This window comes from Electrophorus electricus, chromosome 1 (genome assembly GCF_041902795.1).
Source record: "Electrophorus electricus isolate QZ-2024a chromosome 1, ASM4190279v1, whole genome shotgun sequence".
Lineage (NCBI taxonomy): Eukaryota > Metazoa > Chordata > Actinopteri > Gymnotiformes > Gymnotidae > Electrophorus > Electrophorus electricus.
Window position 1 is genome coordinate 5,033,902 of NC_137497.1, and position 12,733 is coordinate 5,046,634.

Here is a 12,733-nt window from a genome sequence, read left to right on the forward strand (position 1 = left end):
AACAAAATATCTGTCTATATGAATTGTTTTCTCTGGAATTAAATTAAATTAACTTAAACTAAAAAAAAAATATGTGCATAGGTTTTATTCTCAGCTCACCTTCCCTTTTCCTTCCTGTGTATTGCCTTCAGGAAGACTTCAAACTTTATCGGGTGCAGTATCGTCACATTCCAAGTGTGGCCAAGCAATGAAGGGACTTGGCATCAAAATATTGTGAGCCACGAAGTACAAGCGCATTTGTGTATAGGATCCACTGTATGGTCTGGCCGCTACTTCTGTGGCTGATCTACTCCAGCCACGTCTCTCAGCTCGCTCTCTTAGATCGAACGTAGCAGATCTACTGAACGTCTCAAGCTTTTCAGTAAATCTTCTGCACCAGGGCTGCATTTCATATATGGATTGTGTATTGTATTCTGTTTTTGTATTTGCATTCTTTTGTTGTGTCTTTGTGTTTTTGTAAAGCACTTTGTGACTTATGTCTCAGGGAAAAGTGCTATATAAATATATTTTATTTAATTCCTTACGGCTCAGCTTCATGGAAGTAATGTTAACCAACCAGCATCAAGACCTTGCACACAAAGGTGTGGCGGGAACACAACGGACAGTCATGTAGCTTGGACAAGAAAACAAACTGAATAGAAGAATAAAAGATAAATGTGTGAGTGAGCATACTTGATAAAGACATCCCAAAATAAAAAACAAAACTCATTTTCCAAACTGTGCTGTAGAATGAATATATATTTCACTGAGTTCTCTTTGCTACCGCCTAGTGTACGTGCAGTATACTGTGTGGAAGGTTGTGAGGGGAAAATATGGAGCCAAATCTCAACAGTTTGATCCCCCGTCAGAGAGAAGGTACCCAAGTGAAGATAACCGTGTCGAATAGGCTGCACCTCTTTTACAAGAAGCTGATGCAATGATTCAGTTTTAATTCCGATGTAAAAATCCAAATCATTAGCAACTCGCGAATGACGTTAGCTGTATGGCTAATATTTCACTGCAGATTCACTAGTTCAACAAGTTGTTTTCTAGGGTGAAAAGCAACTTGTTATGTTGCTATTTGACTCCTTATGTAATCTATAATGTTAACTGACTCTCACGTCTCAGCCACACAGGATGCAAATTAACGCACCACGTTACGTCGTGTCTAATTTTAAACCATGTTAAACCAACTAGCGCTTCCCTGGTTAAGGGACCAGCTTGTTCATTTGAAGAGGAAATGTGTGTATCTTAGTGTTTGAAATGAGCCAGGCAGTACACGTGGCGGAGTTTGATGCCCTAGTTGGACGACAGTCTTTATAAGAAGTGCCACCGAAGTATTTCTGACCTTTAGCTTCAGGGTGCCAGATACACCCTAGGAAGTGATCTGTGAGAACCGCATGGACCTCCTGGCCGTATTACCCACCGCGAGCTGACCTTTTACCCAGATGGCACAGGCATAGTTACAGGGAGGAGAAGTCAGGATTTCTCTTGGAGCTACCGTGGAAATAACTGCAAGAACGTGGTTTAGCTGCTCATTTCACCATCATCAAAGCGCAGAAGACGGTCGGGAGCATTCCTCGGTCTCCAGGTTTGCTCTTAACACTTACTTTTAAGGTTTTTTTTTTTGTTTTGTTTTTTTAGAAACAGCTTAATTTTAAATCTGGAAGGCACACATTTCACTATAATACCTCCTCTTAGTCCTAACTGTGTAGAGGCTAAGCTTACTGTTGGGGCGCCATTCCTTTAGTGGCATTACTGACTGAGGTTCCTCTTGGGTGACATCTCACTCTGAGGAAGAGTAGTAATGTAGAACTGATCTGGTGCGAAAACCCGGAGGACGTACAGACGTGTTCACAGACGCTACTAACGCAAGACTTTCATCGTTACAGTTAATCTATCCGCTGTAGGATACAGAGATCTCGGCTGTTATTTGTGTTGATAAAACAGTCTTTACGTGCAGGTGCGTCTACATTTCTAAGACTTGAGAAACATGTGTTTTTGTTGCTAGTACATTTGTGTAAACTGAGAACTTGCTGAATTGCAAATTATAACAGTTAGCTCTGCCTAACTGGAACTCTGCTTTCCAAATATATTGAGTGTGAAAATGCTTTATTTTACTGTTCAACAGAACCCAAGATGTCAGAGTTCAGTAGCCAGCCGCTTTAAGACTGAAATCCATTCAGATGGGCAATGTTCTGTGCCAGTTGGCTGTGAGACCTCTTCTGCTTCATCAGACAGCATGGAAAAGCCTCCACCGGTGAACCACACTCTCTCAGAGCCCATGGAGCAGACATCCCCGGAATCTCTGTGCCATTCCTCTGTTACCATGGGTACTGCCGAAGCTTCCAGACCCAGGTTTAGAAAGCCTGAGGAAATCAGAGAGAAGCTTAAGTTTATCTTGGGTGCATCAGAAGACAACTCATCTGATGACGAACCCCCAGTCACGGGCCAAGCTCCCAAACCCACAAATACCTCCCAAGTCACGGAACCACTGGATATGACACCCTCTACTTCAGAGGAGACAGTGACTCGCCGCCCTCCTACCCTGTCTACGAGCATGAGGTAGGAGTCACTTATTCTCTCCTGGGCCTGGGTTGGGCCAGAGTGGCCTGTGGAAGACCTGAGCTCCTGGGCAGGATACAACATGGTGCTGCAGTAACGCATTAGCTATATAAACAGAGCCTCTATAAAACACATTGTCCATTCACATGCTCTAATATGTAAACAAAGTGTTTATCCTTGTAGTTTCTTGTCTTTTTTAAGTTGGGGGGGGGCTTATTTGTTGTAATTTCTTTACTTCTACTTTCAGCTGAGAATATTTAACATTTGTAATAATTTCAGCAGTTTAATATTTGCCACACCAAATTGTTGCTTTTGTTTTCATCTTTTCCGATTTTGTTTTTAAGCTTTGCTGCCAAAACACCAGCAGGGGGTGCTGACATACTCCAAATCGCTCATCATCATGGCACAGAATTTTCTTAGGGTCACACTCAGCCCTGCAGCTGGTCACATGACCTCCGCATGCCCTCAGCGTGCCATGGGGCTGCATGTTATGACCTCATTCCACATGGCTATTAATGGAAATTCTCTTCTCTGACATTCACTCGGTGCCCCACACATGACATGGCAGAAAAACAAGTGTATCCAAAGTTTTGGCAAACACTCGGTGTCTCCCCATTCCCCTGTTGGTCCTTTGGGGAATACCGTAGAGAGCAATGCTGATCTGTGTGCACTGGTATGTAGAGTAAGCCACCTTGATCTGTTTGCCTGACCTGTGAGACAATCCTGGGCAGGACCCTTCAAAAGCATGTGCCATGCTGTGTCTGGTTCACTCTCTGCTGTGGTAGGTCAGTGTATACGGGGGATGGAATCTGACCCCAGATCAGCTCTCCAGGAGGATTTGTGAGTACCATATCAGCTTGTTTAGAGTCTTGTTCAGGAGTCACTTAATTGACACTGCATGGCTAGTCAATAAAGGACAAACTCGGAGTAGAACACAACCAGTTTTTCTTATTGCACATAGACTTTTTAAGGAGAACCATAGGTCAAGAGGTGAGGGGAGACCAAGGAAGTGGGGTCATAGCTCAGCCTGTTTGACTCAGTTTTTAACTGATCGAGGGAATTTCAGTTCAAATTAGTGCTAAATTAAACTGAGTTGGTTGTTGTCTAGCTAACCCATAGCTCTAACCATGCGGCGGGTCCACACGGTGTTGTAACTCATTTCAACCTTAGCTGTTCTGAAGCAAGTCTTTGCAGCAAATGAGAAATCCACATGCATGGACTTTCTTGGTGGATCTATAGTTTTTCACTGCAGTGCTGATGGCGAGGGTTGCCACCCAGCGTTTCTAGAGGCCTGCACCTTTGACTCTGTGCAACACATGCCGCGGAGTGATACTATTTTGGGTTTGGGTACAATGTGTTCTGAGAGCGGATGCTTCGTCCGCTGTGCATCGCGTTACGTTTCCTGTAGTTGGAATGTCGCGATACCGAAAGCCCTGCTTGGGCACTTCCACGTGGCGTCCGAAACGTGTGCTCATGTTTTAGAGAGTTGTTTTGGTGCAGGTGGGGGAGGGGTCACAGTGTGAGAGAGAGAGAGAGAGAGAGAGAGAGAGCACGGGGGGAGGGGAAAGAGAGAGAGAGAAGGACAGTATCAAGGGTGGGAGTGTGTGTGAAAGAATGAAGGAGGGGACAAAACAAAGACATGGGAAAGAGGGAGGAGAAAGAGGGAGAGAACCCAGGAAGAGTTAGAGCAGGGGAGTAAGGGAGAGCACGGCGACAGCAGACCAGACTTGCTTCCTCGTCCCTGGAGGGCGCCATGGGTGGCGATGGCGGGCAAGAGGGTGGCTGGCTGCAGGAGCTCAGGAGGTCAGTACCACCTCGGCCCACTGGCTTCTCCACCGTGCACCATCTGTGCTGCGTTCACACGCGCAGACGTGGTTGCGCTCGCTGCGCGTTTGCGTTGAGCTGGGACGAGAAGAAGGCGGGGGAGGGGAGGCTGTAGTCCCGGAGGGAACTTTTTTTTTTTTTTTTACATCCTGAGGTGTTGGTGCAGGATTCCATGTAGGACTCCGGAGGGAAGCCACCGTTCTTGGATTATTTCACTCATCACTTGTTGTTTTTTTGTTTTTTTTTCCCATTCTTTGTTAATATACCAAAAAAAGGTCAGTGAATGAATATTATGAAACTTGAAAGTCGCTAAGACTTTTTTGGTATATTAACAAGGCTTCGTGGTTCGTCGTAAAGTGCTTGTTCTGCTTATTAGTTTCTTATGGCACACTTGTTTTTGATAGGTCAGAACTTTTGAGACATTATGAAGACATTGGCCTTATTTCTGTTTCCCAGCAAACAGTGGTTTCCATGTATGTTCGGGTAACATGGATAAAGTATATTACATGTCAGTAATATTAATATAAAACTAATATTCTGAAACTTTTTTTCTGTTACAATTTCTGTAAGCCTTTTTGGTATATTATCAAAACTAGACAAAGTTAGAAATCAAATTGGAACAAAAATATTGAAAAGCCCAGAGAAAAAAAAAATCTGCTTCTTAATTGAATGAATGGACTGTCTTGAGTTCTCTGTTGTGATAATGGCAATCTCTTGACACATCACCCAGCCTAACGCTGTAGTTGGAATGCTCTGTCTCATCTGTCTTCTGCTTAAACATTTTCACAGTGAACCCTACCAAAGCTAGCTGGGCAGACACATGTATCCCTTTAACCTCTCAGAAGGCGAGAGCAGTACAGGCCAGCTTAACCCCCCAGCCGGACCGTACCAATGCGGCTTAACACAGAGGTCTTCAGCGACAGTCCCAGCTGGGGGCCGTAGGCAGGGCACGGCTGGGGGTCTGCGCACCGCTGCTGGTTCAACTGTTTCTTATCGAGCCCTGTGTAAGACCGGTCGGGCATGTCCAAGCAGGGACTGCGTGATCCTCGCAGACTTTAGTAAGCTCCAAGCCAACATTGCTGACTGAAGGGTCATAACGGGGCTTCTGTTGTGAGGCAGAGTGCTGATTATCCTAGGTACATTGCCCTAATGTGCACTACTTGATTATCAAAAATGTTTATTTATTTTACTTTTTCCTTTGTTGTTGCCATGGCACCACTTTACAGCATTACAGAAAGTTTTAAAGTCCAGACTCTCAGGGCGGGGGTAGCCCCTCCTGCCTATGGTTCCAGTGATAAAGCGCTAAGCCATAATTGGCTTCTGAGGGCCATGTGATCATGCCCCATGTGACCACTCCCCTGCATGTATACAAATCACTCTAGGGAACAGACTGCAGAGAATACAACAGCCAACATACATAGGCAGCGTGTGTTATACTGTTTTGATGAATGATTATCGGGTATGTACAACAACACACTTGTATGTTCCATGTAATGCTGTAAAAATTTCCTTGAACATACAAATATTGTAGGGAATATTTGTTGTAAAAGTGGTAAGATTTGGTGTATGTCATAATCTGCCTTCATTTTGTGCTGCCAGAGTATAGAATGTACTTTTGCTGTGAACCTGGTAGGCAGGTCATTTCCTGCCAGGCCTCGGGGTTTTGTGATTGGTGCATTAGAAACTACAGGCTGCACTAAAGTTGGTAGAAGCTTTGCCTTGTTTGTCACCAGACCTCTGGAGATTATCTAGAAATCATAAAGTAAAAGGTTACATTGTCCCACAATACCTACTTGTGTGTGACCTTATCTCCAGTAAGCTACATCTCGTGTGTGTGTGTGTGTGTGTGTGTGTGTGTGTGTGTGTGTGTGTGTGTGTGTGTGTTTCAGGCCTAGCATGTCCGGACCCTACCTGGTGAGGAAAGGTCGTGAGCAGAGGAGGATGGATGTGCCCAGAGACTTCACTGTGGCCTCTCCAGCTGAGTTTGTCAAACGATTTGGAGGAACCCGCATCATAGATAAGGTGTGTGTGTGTGTGTGTGTGTGGGGTATGTTTTTGTTTTTCAAGGCTGAACCTTGTTTTCTTTACTTTGAGGCTGTGCACATTCTTATCGTGTGCATGGTGTTACTGTACGTGTGCGTGGTGTTGCTCTGCACCTGGAGATCGTGTGCGTGGTGTTGCTCTGCACCTGGAGATCGTGTGCGTGGTGTTGCTCTGCACCTGGAGATCGTGTGCGTGGTGTTGCTCTGCACCTGGAGATCGTGTGCGTGGTGTTGCTCTGCACCTGGAGATCGTGTGCGTGGTGTTGCTCTGCACCTGGAGATCGTGTGCGTGGTGTTGCTCTGCACCTGGAGATCGTGTGCGTGGTGTTGCTCTGCACCTGGAGATCGTGTGCGTGGTGTTGCTCTGCACCTGGAGATCGTGTGCGTGGTGTTGCTCTGCACCTGGAGATCGTGTGCGTGGTGTTGCTCTGCACCTGGAGATCGTGTGCGTGGTGTTTCTGTGCAGGTGCTGATTGCCAACAATGGCATTGCGGCAGTTAAGTGCATGCGTTCCATCCGCCGCTGGTCCTATGAGATGTTCCGCAACGAAAGGACCATTCGCTTCGTTGTCATGGTAACGCCTGAGGACCTAAAGGCCAACGCAGGTAAGATTTCCCTGTTAAACTACCACTTCACTGTGATGCCCAGGGTGATAAGTGATTTCAAAAACTTGAAAGACAAAGTCCTCTCTTGTAATGGCAAATGTAGGTTTTCGTCATTGTTATGGTGTTTGCTAGCGTTAATCGCACATGACCAGAGCTTTGGTACTTCAGAATACATTAAAATGGCGGACCACTATGTGCCTGTCCCCGGAGGACCCAACAACAACAACTACGCCAACGTTGAGATGATCGTGGACATCGCAAAGAGAATCCCAGTGCAGGTACTGCTCCTGAGCTTGGACTGAACTCAGACTGAGGTCTGAAATACACCAGGAGCATTGGTTTGTTTGTTTTTTAATTAAGGACCAGTAAAAAGAGATGGTCATGGTCAGTGTCGGGGCAATTCCAAACTTCTCCACCGAGCACATTACTCAGACAGAATGCAGTAAACGTGTGTTACTGGGGGCACTGGTGGTGTTGCCATGCTGAAGACCTTCCTGCCTGTTTCACTGATTCTCCACCAAGGCATTATTGATGTTCAGATGGGTTTATACAGCAGTACCACAAAGCTGCATTTACTCAACGCAACAAAACTTATATAGCTGATTCTTTATGTAGTTGATATTGGATGAGTTTGTGTGCAAGAAGCTGTGCCTGCTACTGGTGGTGGTGATGATGGTGGTGGTCTCTCTTCAGGCAGTGTGGGCTGGCTGGGGCCACGCCTCAGAAAATCCCAAGCTTCCAGAGCTGCTCCATAAAGCTGGGATCTCCTTCCTAGGTATGGCCTCCAGAGCACAGCACTTCCTCCAGATCACAGCCCTTCCTCTGCAGCCCTTTCCTTTGGACAGCTCAGGCTGATGCTGTGAGAAGCAGCTTCCTGCACAGGGACCAAGCCACTTCTTTCCTAAAGTGTCAACCTCTTTGAAGAAGAAAAAAACCTCAGTTGAAGTCTAGACTTGGTCTCTGTCCAGGAAACTTGGACTATTCCACGCCCAAAACTACTGTAGTGTTAAAAATATCTTGAATGCTAGACAATTCTTACTTTCTCTACCATCTTAAAAGAAGACATTTGTGGCCAATGGTTGAGAGTTCTCTTTGTGCCTTTTGTGGTGTGTATGTGTGGGTGTCCATTCCAGGACCCTCCAGCAAAGCCATGTGGGCTCTGGGAGATAAGGTGGCATCCTCTATTGTAGCTCAGACCGCGGGCATCCCCACTCTACCCTGGACTGGCTCTGGTAATGCACAGTGAAGCACTCTTCACTCTCCTGTTTCCTTTAATACAGCTATGCGCCCCACACACACACACACACACACACACACACACACACACACACCCTTCCTTTCAAAGAAAACCAGCATGCTAGAATCTGCCTTTCCAATTTGGAAACGAGCCTTTATTTTTGAGTTTTACAAGGTGCGGTCTGTGTTGCTAAGGCCTGGCCAACAGGAGAGCTCCTAGCTGCGTGTTTGACTCCACAGGGTTGAAGGTATCATGGGGGGAGGAGGAGAAGAAGCTCGGCCATGTGATCAGCGTTCCGCCAGAGCTCTACGCCCAGGGCTGCGTGAGGGATGTGGACGAAGGCATGGCTGTAAATACACCACCTGCATGCCCTCCATTTGAACACCTTTTGCATCATCTGCCATTCTTTATAACATGAGCCATCCTTTTATTTATAGAGCACCTTAAAATCCCACTGGTGTTGGCCAAGAAGCTTAAGTGTGAAGTCAATGGGTTTAAACCTTTTGATTAAAATATGAAGAATTTGAGAAAACGGAGACAAGCATAAAAATGAATAAACACACACACAAAAAAACACCACACTAAATAAGACCCCTAGGTAACAGGATGGCACAAACACAGTGACCAAACACTAACGGCTTTAAGACTGAATGCTTGGGGAAGAAATAGGTTTTCAAATTGTAAAGTTAATTCTTCACACAAATCTTAAAGTCTAGCTCTGTTAATTTTTTTATTCTTACTGAGTTCAGCAAGAACTCGGTAAGAAGTCACCACCAACCTAGAGGTTATTATGGACTGATAGTTGCATGTCCTTTAAGAGTAGGCTCTGGGGTAAGTGGGGTACGCGTGTGCTGCAATCTCTCTCTGCAGGGGGCAGAGCAGATCGGCTACCCTGTGGTGATCAAGACGTCGGAGGGCGGTGGAGGGAAGGGTATCAGGAAGGTGGACTGTGCTGAAGACTTCCCCGGTTTCTTCAGACAGGTGCGTGTGCTCCTCTGGCTGGCATACAACCTCCCGCCCCACATCCCAACACCACTTCAGTCACTGTATGGGAAATTGATCTCCGTACTTTAACACAAAATTGTGTAAAAAAAAAAAAATAAATTGTAAAAATTGTAAAATTTTAAAAACCTTGTGCAGAGCTGTAAAGTTTTCAAAAACGCCCCATCTCTGTAAAGTTCTGGGTTGATGTTTTCCGAAACCTTGCCCAGATCTGTTCAGCTGTGGTTTATTGAATCAGATACTTAAGAGGTGACACTGTAGGACTGCAGGCTGTCGGGTCACCGAGCTCAGCAGAGCTGCAGAACTGCGGCCACCTGTATGTTTTGCGTGTTGGTGACGGTGTGGTTTTCCCGCCGGCTGCCCAGGTCCAAGTGGAGGTCCCTGGCTCGCCCATCTTCGTTATGCAGCTGGCACAGCACGCCCGTCACCAGGAGGTGCAGATCCTGGCGGACCACTATGGCAACGCTGTCTCACTGTTCGGCCGCGACTGCTCCATCCAGCGGCGCCACCAGAAGATCATCGAGGAAGCTCCTGCCACCATCGCCCCGCCTTCCACCTTCGAGCAGATGGAGAGGGTGAGCAGTGAGACACAGACCTGTGGTGCCTGCCTGAAAACCACCCCATTTTTATGTAAAAATAAGCCATTCACGTCACTTGTGTACATTCGAGCAGTTTTTATTTGGGGCTTGGTCTGCTGCCAACAAGAAGAGTCCCTGCTCTCATCAAACACAACATTGCTAACGTTGCTAACAGAGTCGATGCTGAGTTTATTTCATTTGTTGCTACATGCAGTTTTACAGTTTGTTTAGGTTACTGTCTAAAAAGGTCCATAGGGTTATTTTTACTTTACAAACCCCTTGAGGCTAGTGAAGCAGAGATGCTGAAGTCCAGACCAACAGTCTGAAACGAGCACAGGTGTCTGCAGCACAGTTAGTCACACAGCTAAAACAGCTACACTACAGCACGCATGTATCTGGCCCATCAGAAAAGGCATTATTTACAGTTATTTACCATTTAAATAAACGCATTGTCATTCCTGAATCTGAAGTTGACTTATCAGTTGTAATTTCTAAAAAGATTTTAGGTGGAACAAAAAATGAGCAAGAAGCCAGCTGAAGCCTCATGAGCTGTTTAGAATCGGTAGCCAAGGAGCCATCAAATGGTTGAAGATATTCCTAAACATATAAATAGCTAATAAAGCCAAAATAGATTTTCTTCCATTTTTGTTCAGTACTGGCAGGCCTTTCGGTGGGTTTGGTAGCTGTAGTGTGACTAACTGGACAGTGCACATAAAGGTCGTGCCCTCGTAGTTTAATCTCATGTGCAACATATTTCTTATGTTAAAATCGCTACTATTATGACTGGTGAGGACACTTTCATACTCTCACAAGTCGGCCATGTTTTGAACTTGTCAGCTGTCTTCACTCTGAGTCTTTGTGCCTGTTCGTAGCACAGATGTAGTCCTGCTGTAGCATGGGTGGAGTAGTGAGACTGCACAACAGAGATACTGCAGTTACGCTCTCCGTCTTGATTGTTATTGGGTATTTGTACTGCAAAACAGCAGATAAGGCTTCAAGGATTACTTCACCTAAAGTGCTGACAGGACTAACTGTGATTGTAAGCTAGCAGGACTGTTTAGTTTGAAGTCCAGGTTGTTAAGCGCCAGTGTTGGTATTCCTGCTCCAAAACTGGAGTGGTCAGTAAAGGCTCTGCTTGTTTTAGTTTTGATTCTGAGTATGACCTTTACAGAATTTGGCAGACATCCTGGTCCAGAGTGACTTTGTAGTCTATCAAACAACCTCATGCTAGTATAGAGAGGTTAGGGTCAAAAATACTATCAGGCTAAAGCCCTGGCTAAAGTGGGTAAGAGGACAGTAAAGATGATTTTTCTTTGTATTTTTGTTACTTTTGTTTTTTAATTATGATCTCATTTTGAATAGTGGAAATTGTGTGTGTGTGTGTCAGTTCGCAGTGCGCATGGCTAAGATGGTAGGCTATGTGAGTGCGGGGACTGTAGAATACCTGTTCTCCGAGGATGGCAGTTTCCACTTCCTGGAGCTGAACCCCAGGCTTCAGGTGGAGCACCCCTGCACCGAGATGATCGCTGACGTCAACCTGCCCGCTGCCCAGCTCCAGGTACCGCACACACCTGATCTGCTCCACGTCTCCATCAGCTAATGGTCATGCGCAGATAAGACTGGGCATGCAGCTTATGCGTCCTGTGTTGCTGTGTCTGCAGATAGCGATGGGGATCCCTCTGTACAGGATCAAAGACATACGTGTGCTGTATGGGGAGACGCCATGGGGAGACGCGCCGATTAATTTTGAGTCTCCTGAGTGCATCCCTTGCCCTCGTGGACATGTCATTGCTGCACGCATCACCAGTGAGAACCCAGACGAGGTGAATGAGAATTATTATTCGAATGTGCAGCTCTGAGGGATTCTTTGGCTGTGCTGTATACTAAAAGGCTAAGTGTAGAATACAATGTAGTGCATTTTACATTTTGGTGCCCCGGGTGTGTGGGGGGCTCTCTTGCAGGGCTTTAAGCCAAGCTCAGGCACCGTGCAAGAGCTGAATTTTCGCAGCAGTAAGAATGTGTGGGGCTACTTCAGTGTAGGGGCGGCAGGAGGCCTGCACGAGTTCACAGACTCCCAGTTCGGACACTGCTTCTCCTGGGGCGAGAACCGCGAGGAGGCCATCTCGTGAGTTTGCTGAAGTTACGTCACTGCTACTCCAATTACACTGTTGGTTTATTGTACTGGAAATTAAATCCATGAATTTACTTATTCCAGCAACAAACTAAGAGAAAACAAGTAGTGGTTTCCCACACACTGGCTAAACTGTAGTGCCAATGCTAAATGCAGGCTAAGGCTTAATGGGGAACTCAGAAACTGTCGCTAGCCAAATTTGCACTTGTCTGATAATCGGTTAATGTGGTTTAATCAGATCATTTGTTGAATTGTTTGATAATTCCGCGTTAATCTATTGCTCTTTGTAGTAACATGGTGGTTGCCATGAAGGAGTTGTCCATCCGGGGAGATTTCAGGACCACGGTCGAGTACCTCATTAAATTGCTGGAGACAGAGAGCTTCAGGAACAACGAGATTGACACGGGCTGGCTGGACCATCTGATCGCCGAGAAGGTTCAGGTACAGAGTCTTAGAAGGAAGATAAAGATCACAGTAACTTTGTAAAATCTGTAACGGCAGAGTGGGTTATCCAAAGGTTTTATGTTCCAGTGGAATGTTCTGTGTGTATCTGTGTCTGTGTCTGTTTTCTCCAGGCTGAGCGACCAGACACCATGCTGGGGGTGGTGTGCGGAGCGCTTCATGTAGCCGATTCCAGTTTCAGGAAAAGCATGTCCGACTTCCTGCACTCTCTAGAGAGGTGAGCACTTCATGTACCAAATCTAATCTAAGGCTCATCAGATAACCGGCCCTGCCTGAAGAGTTCATCTTGGTAAAGTCATCTGATCACC

At 46.0% G+C, this 12,733-nt stretch overlaps 1 protein-coding gene across 13 annotated transcripts in view; it reads left to right on the forward strand.

The window, feature by feature from the left end:
- The first annotated feature begins 865 nt into the window (after positions 1–865).
- Positions 866–12,733, forward strand: part of acacb (acetyl-CoA carboxylase beta) — a 29,597-nt gene continuing 17,729 nt past the window's right edge. For 4 of the 13 annotated variants that reach the window (XM_081708735.1, XM_081708816.1, XM_081708770.1 and 1 more), the window contains exons 1-12: positions 6,399–7,015; positions 7,184–7,293; positions 7,709–7,790; positions 8,149–8,247; positions 8,492–8,601; positions 9,123–9,233; positions 9,620–9,829; positions 11,220–11,390; positions 11,494–11,655; positions 11,794–11,957; positions 12,254–12,404; positions 12,539–12,642. In XM_081708735.1, coding sequence (XP_081564861.1) covers positions 6,418–7,015; positions 7,184–7,293; positions 7,709–7,790; positions 8,149–8,247; positions 8,492–8,601; positions 9,123–9,233; positions 9,620–9,829; positions 11,220–11,390; positions 11,494–11,655; positions 11,794–11,957; positions 12,254–12,404; positions 12,539–12,642 — 2,072 coding nt within the window. In that variant the 5' untranslated portion in view covers positions 6,399–6,417. The other 9 variants (XM_081708736.1, XM_081708802.1, XM_081708743.1 and 6 more) reach the window with 8 other exon arrangements.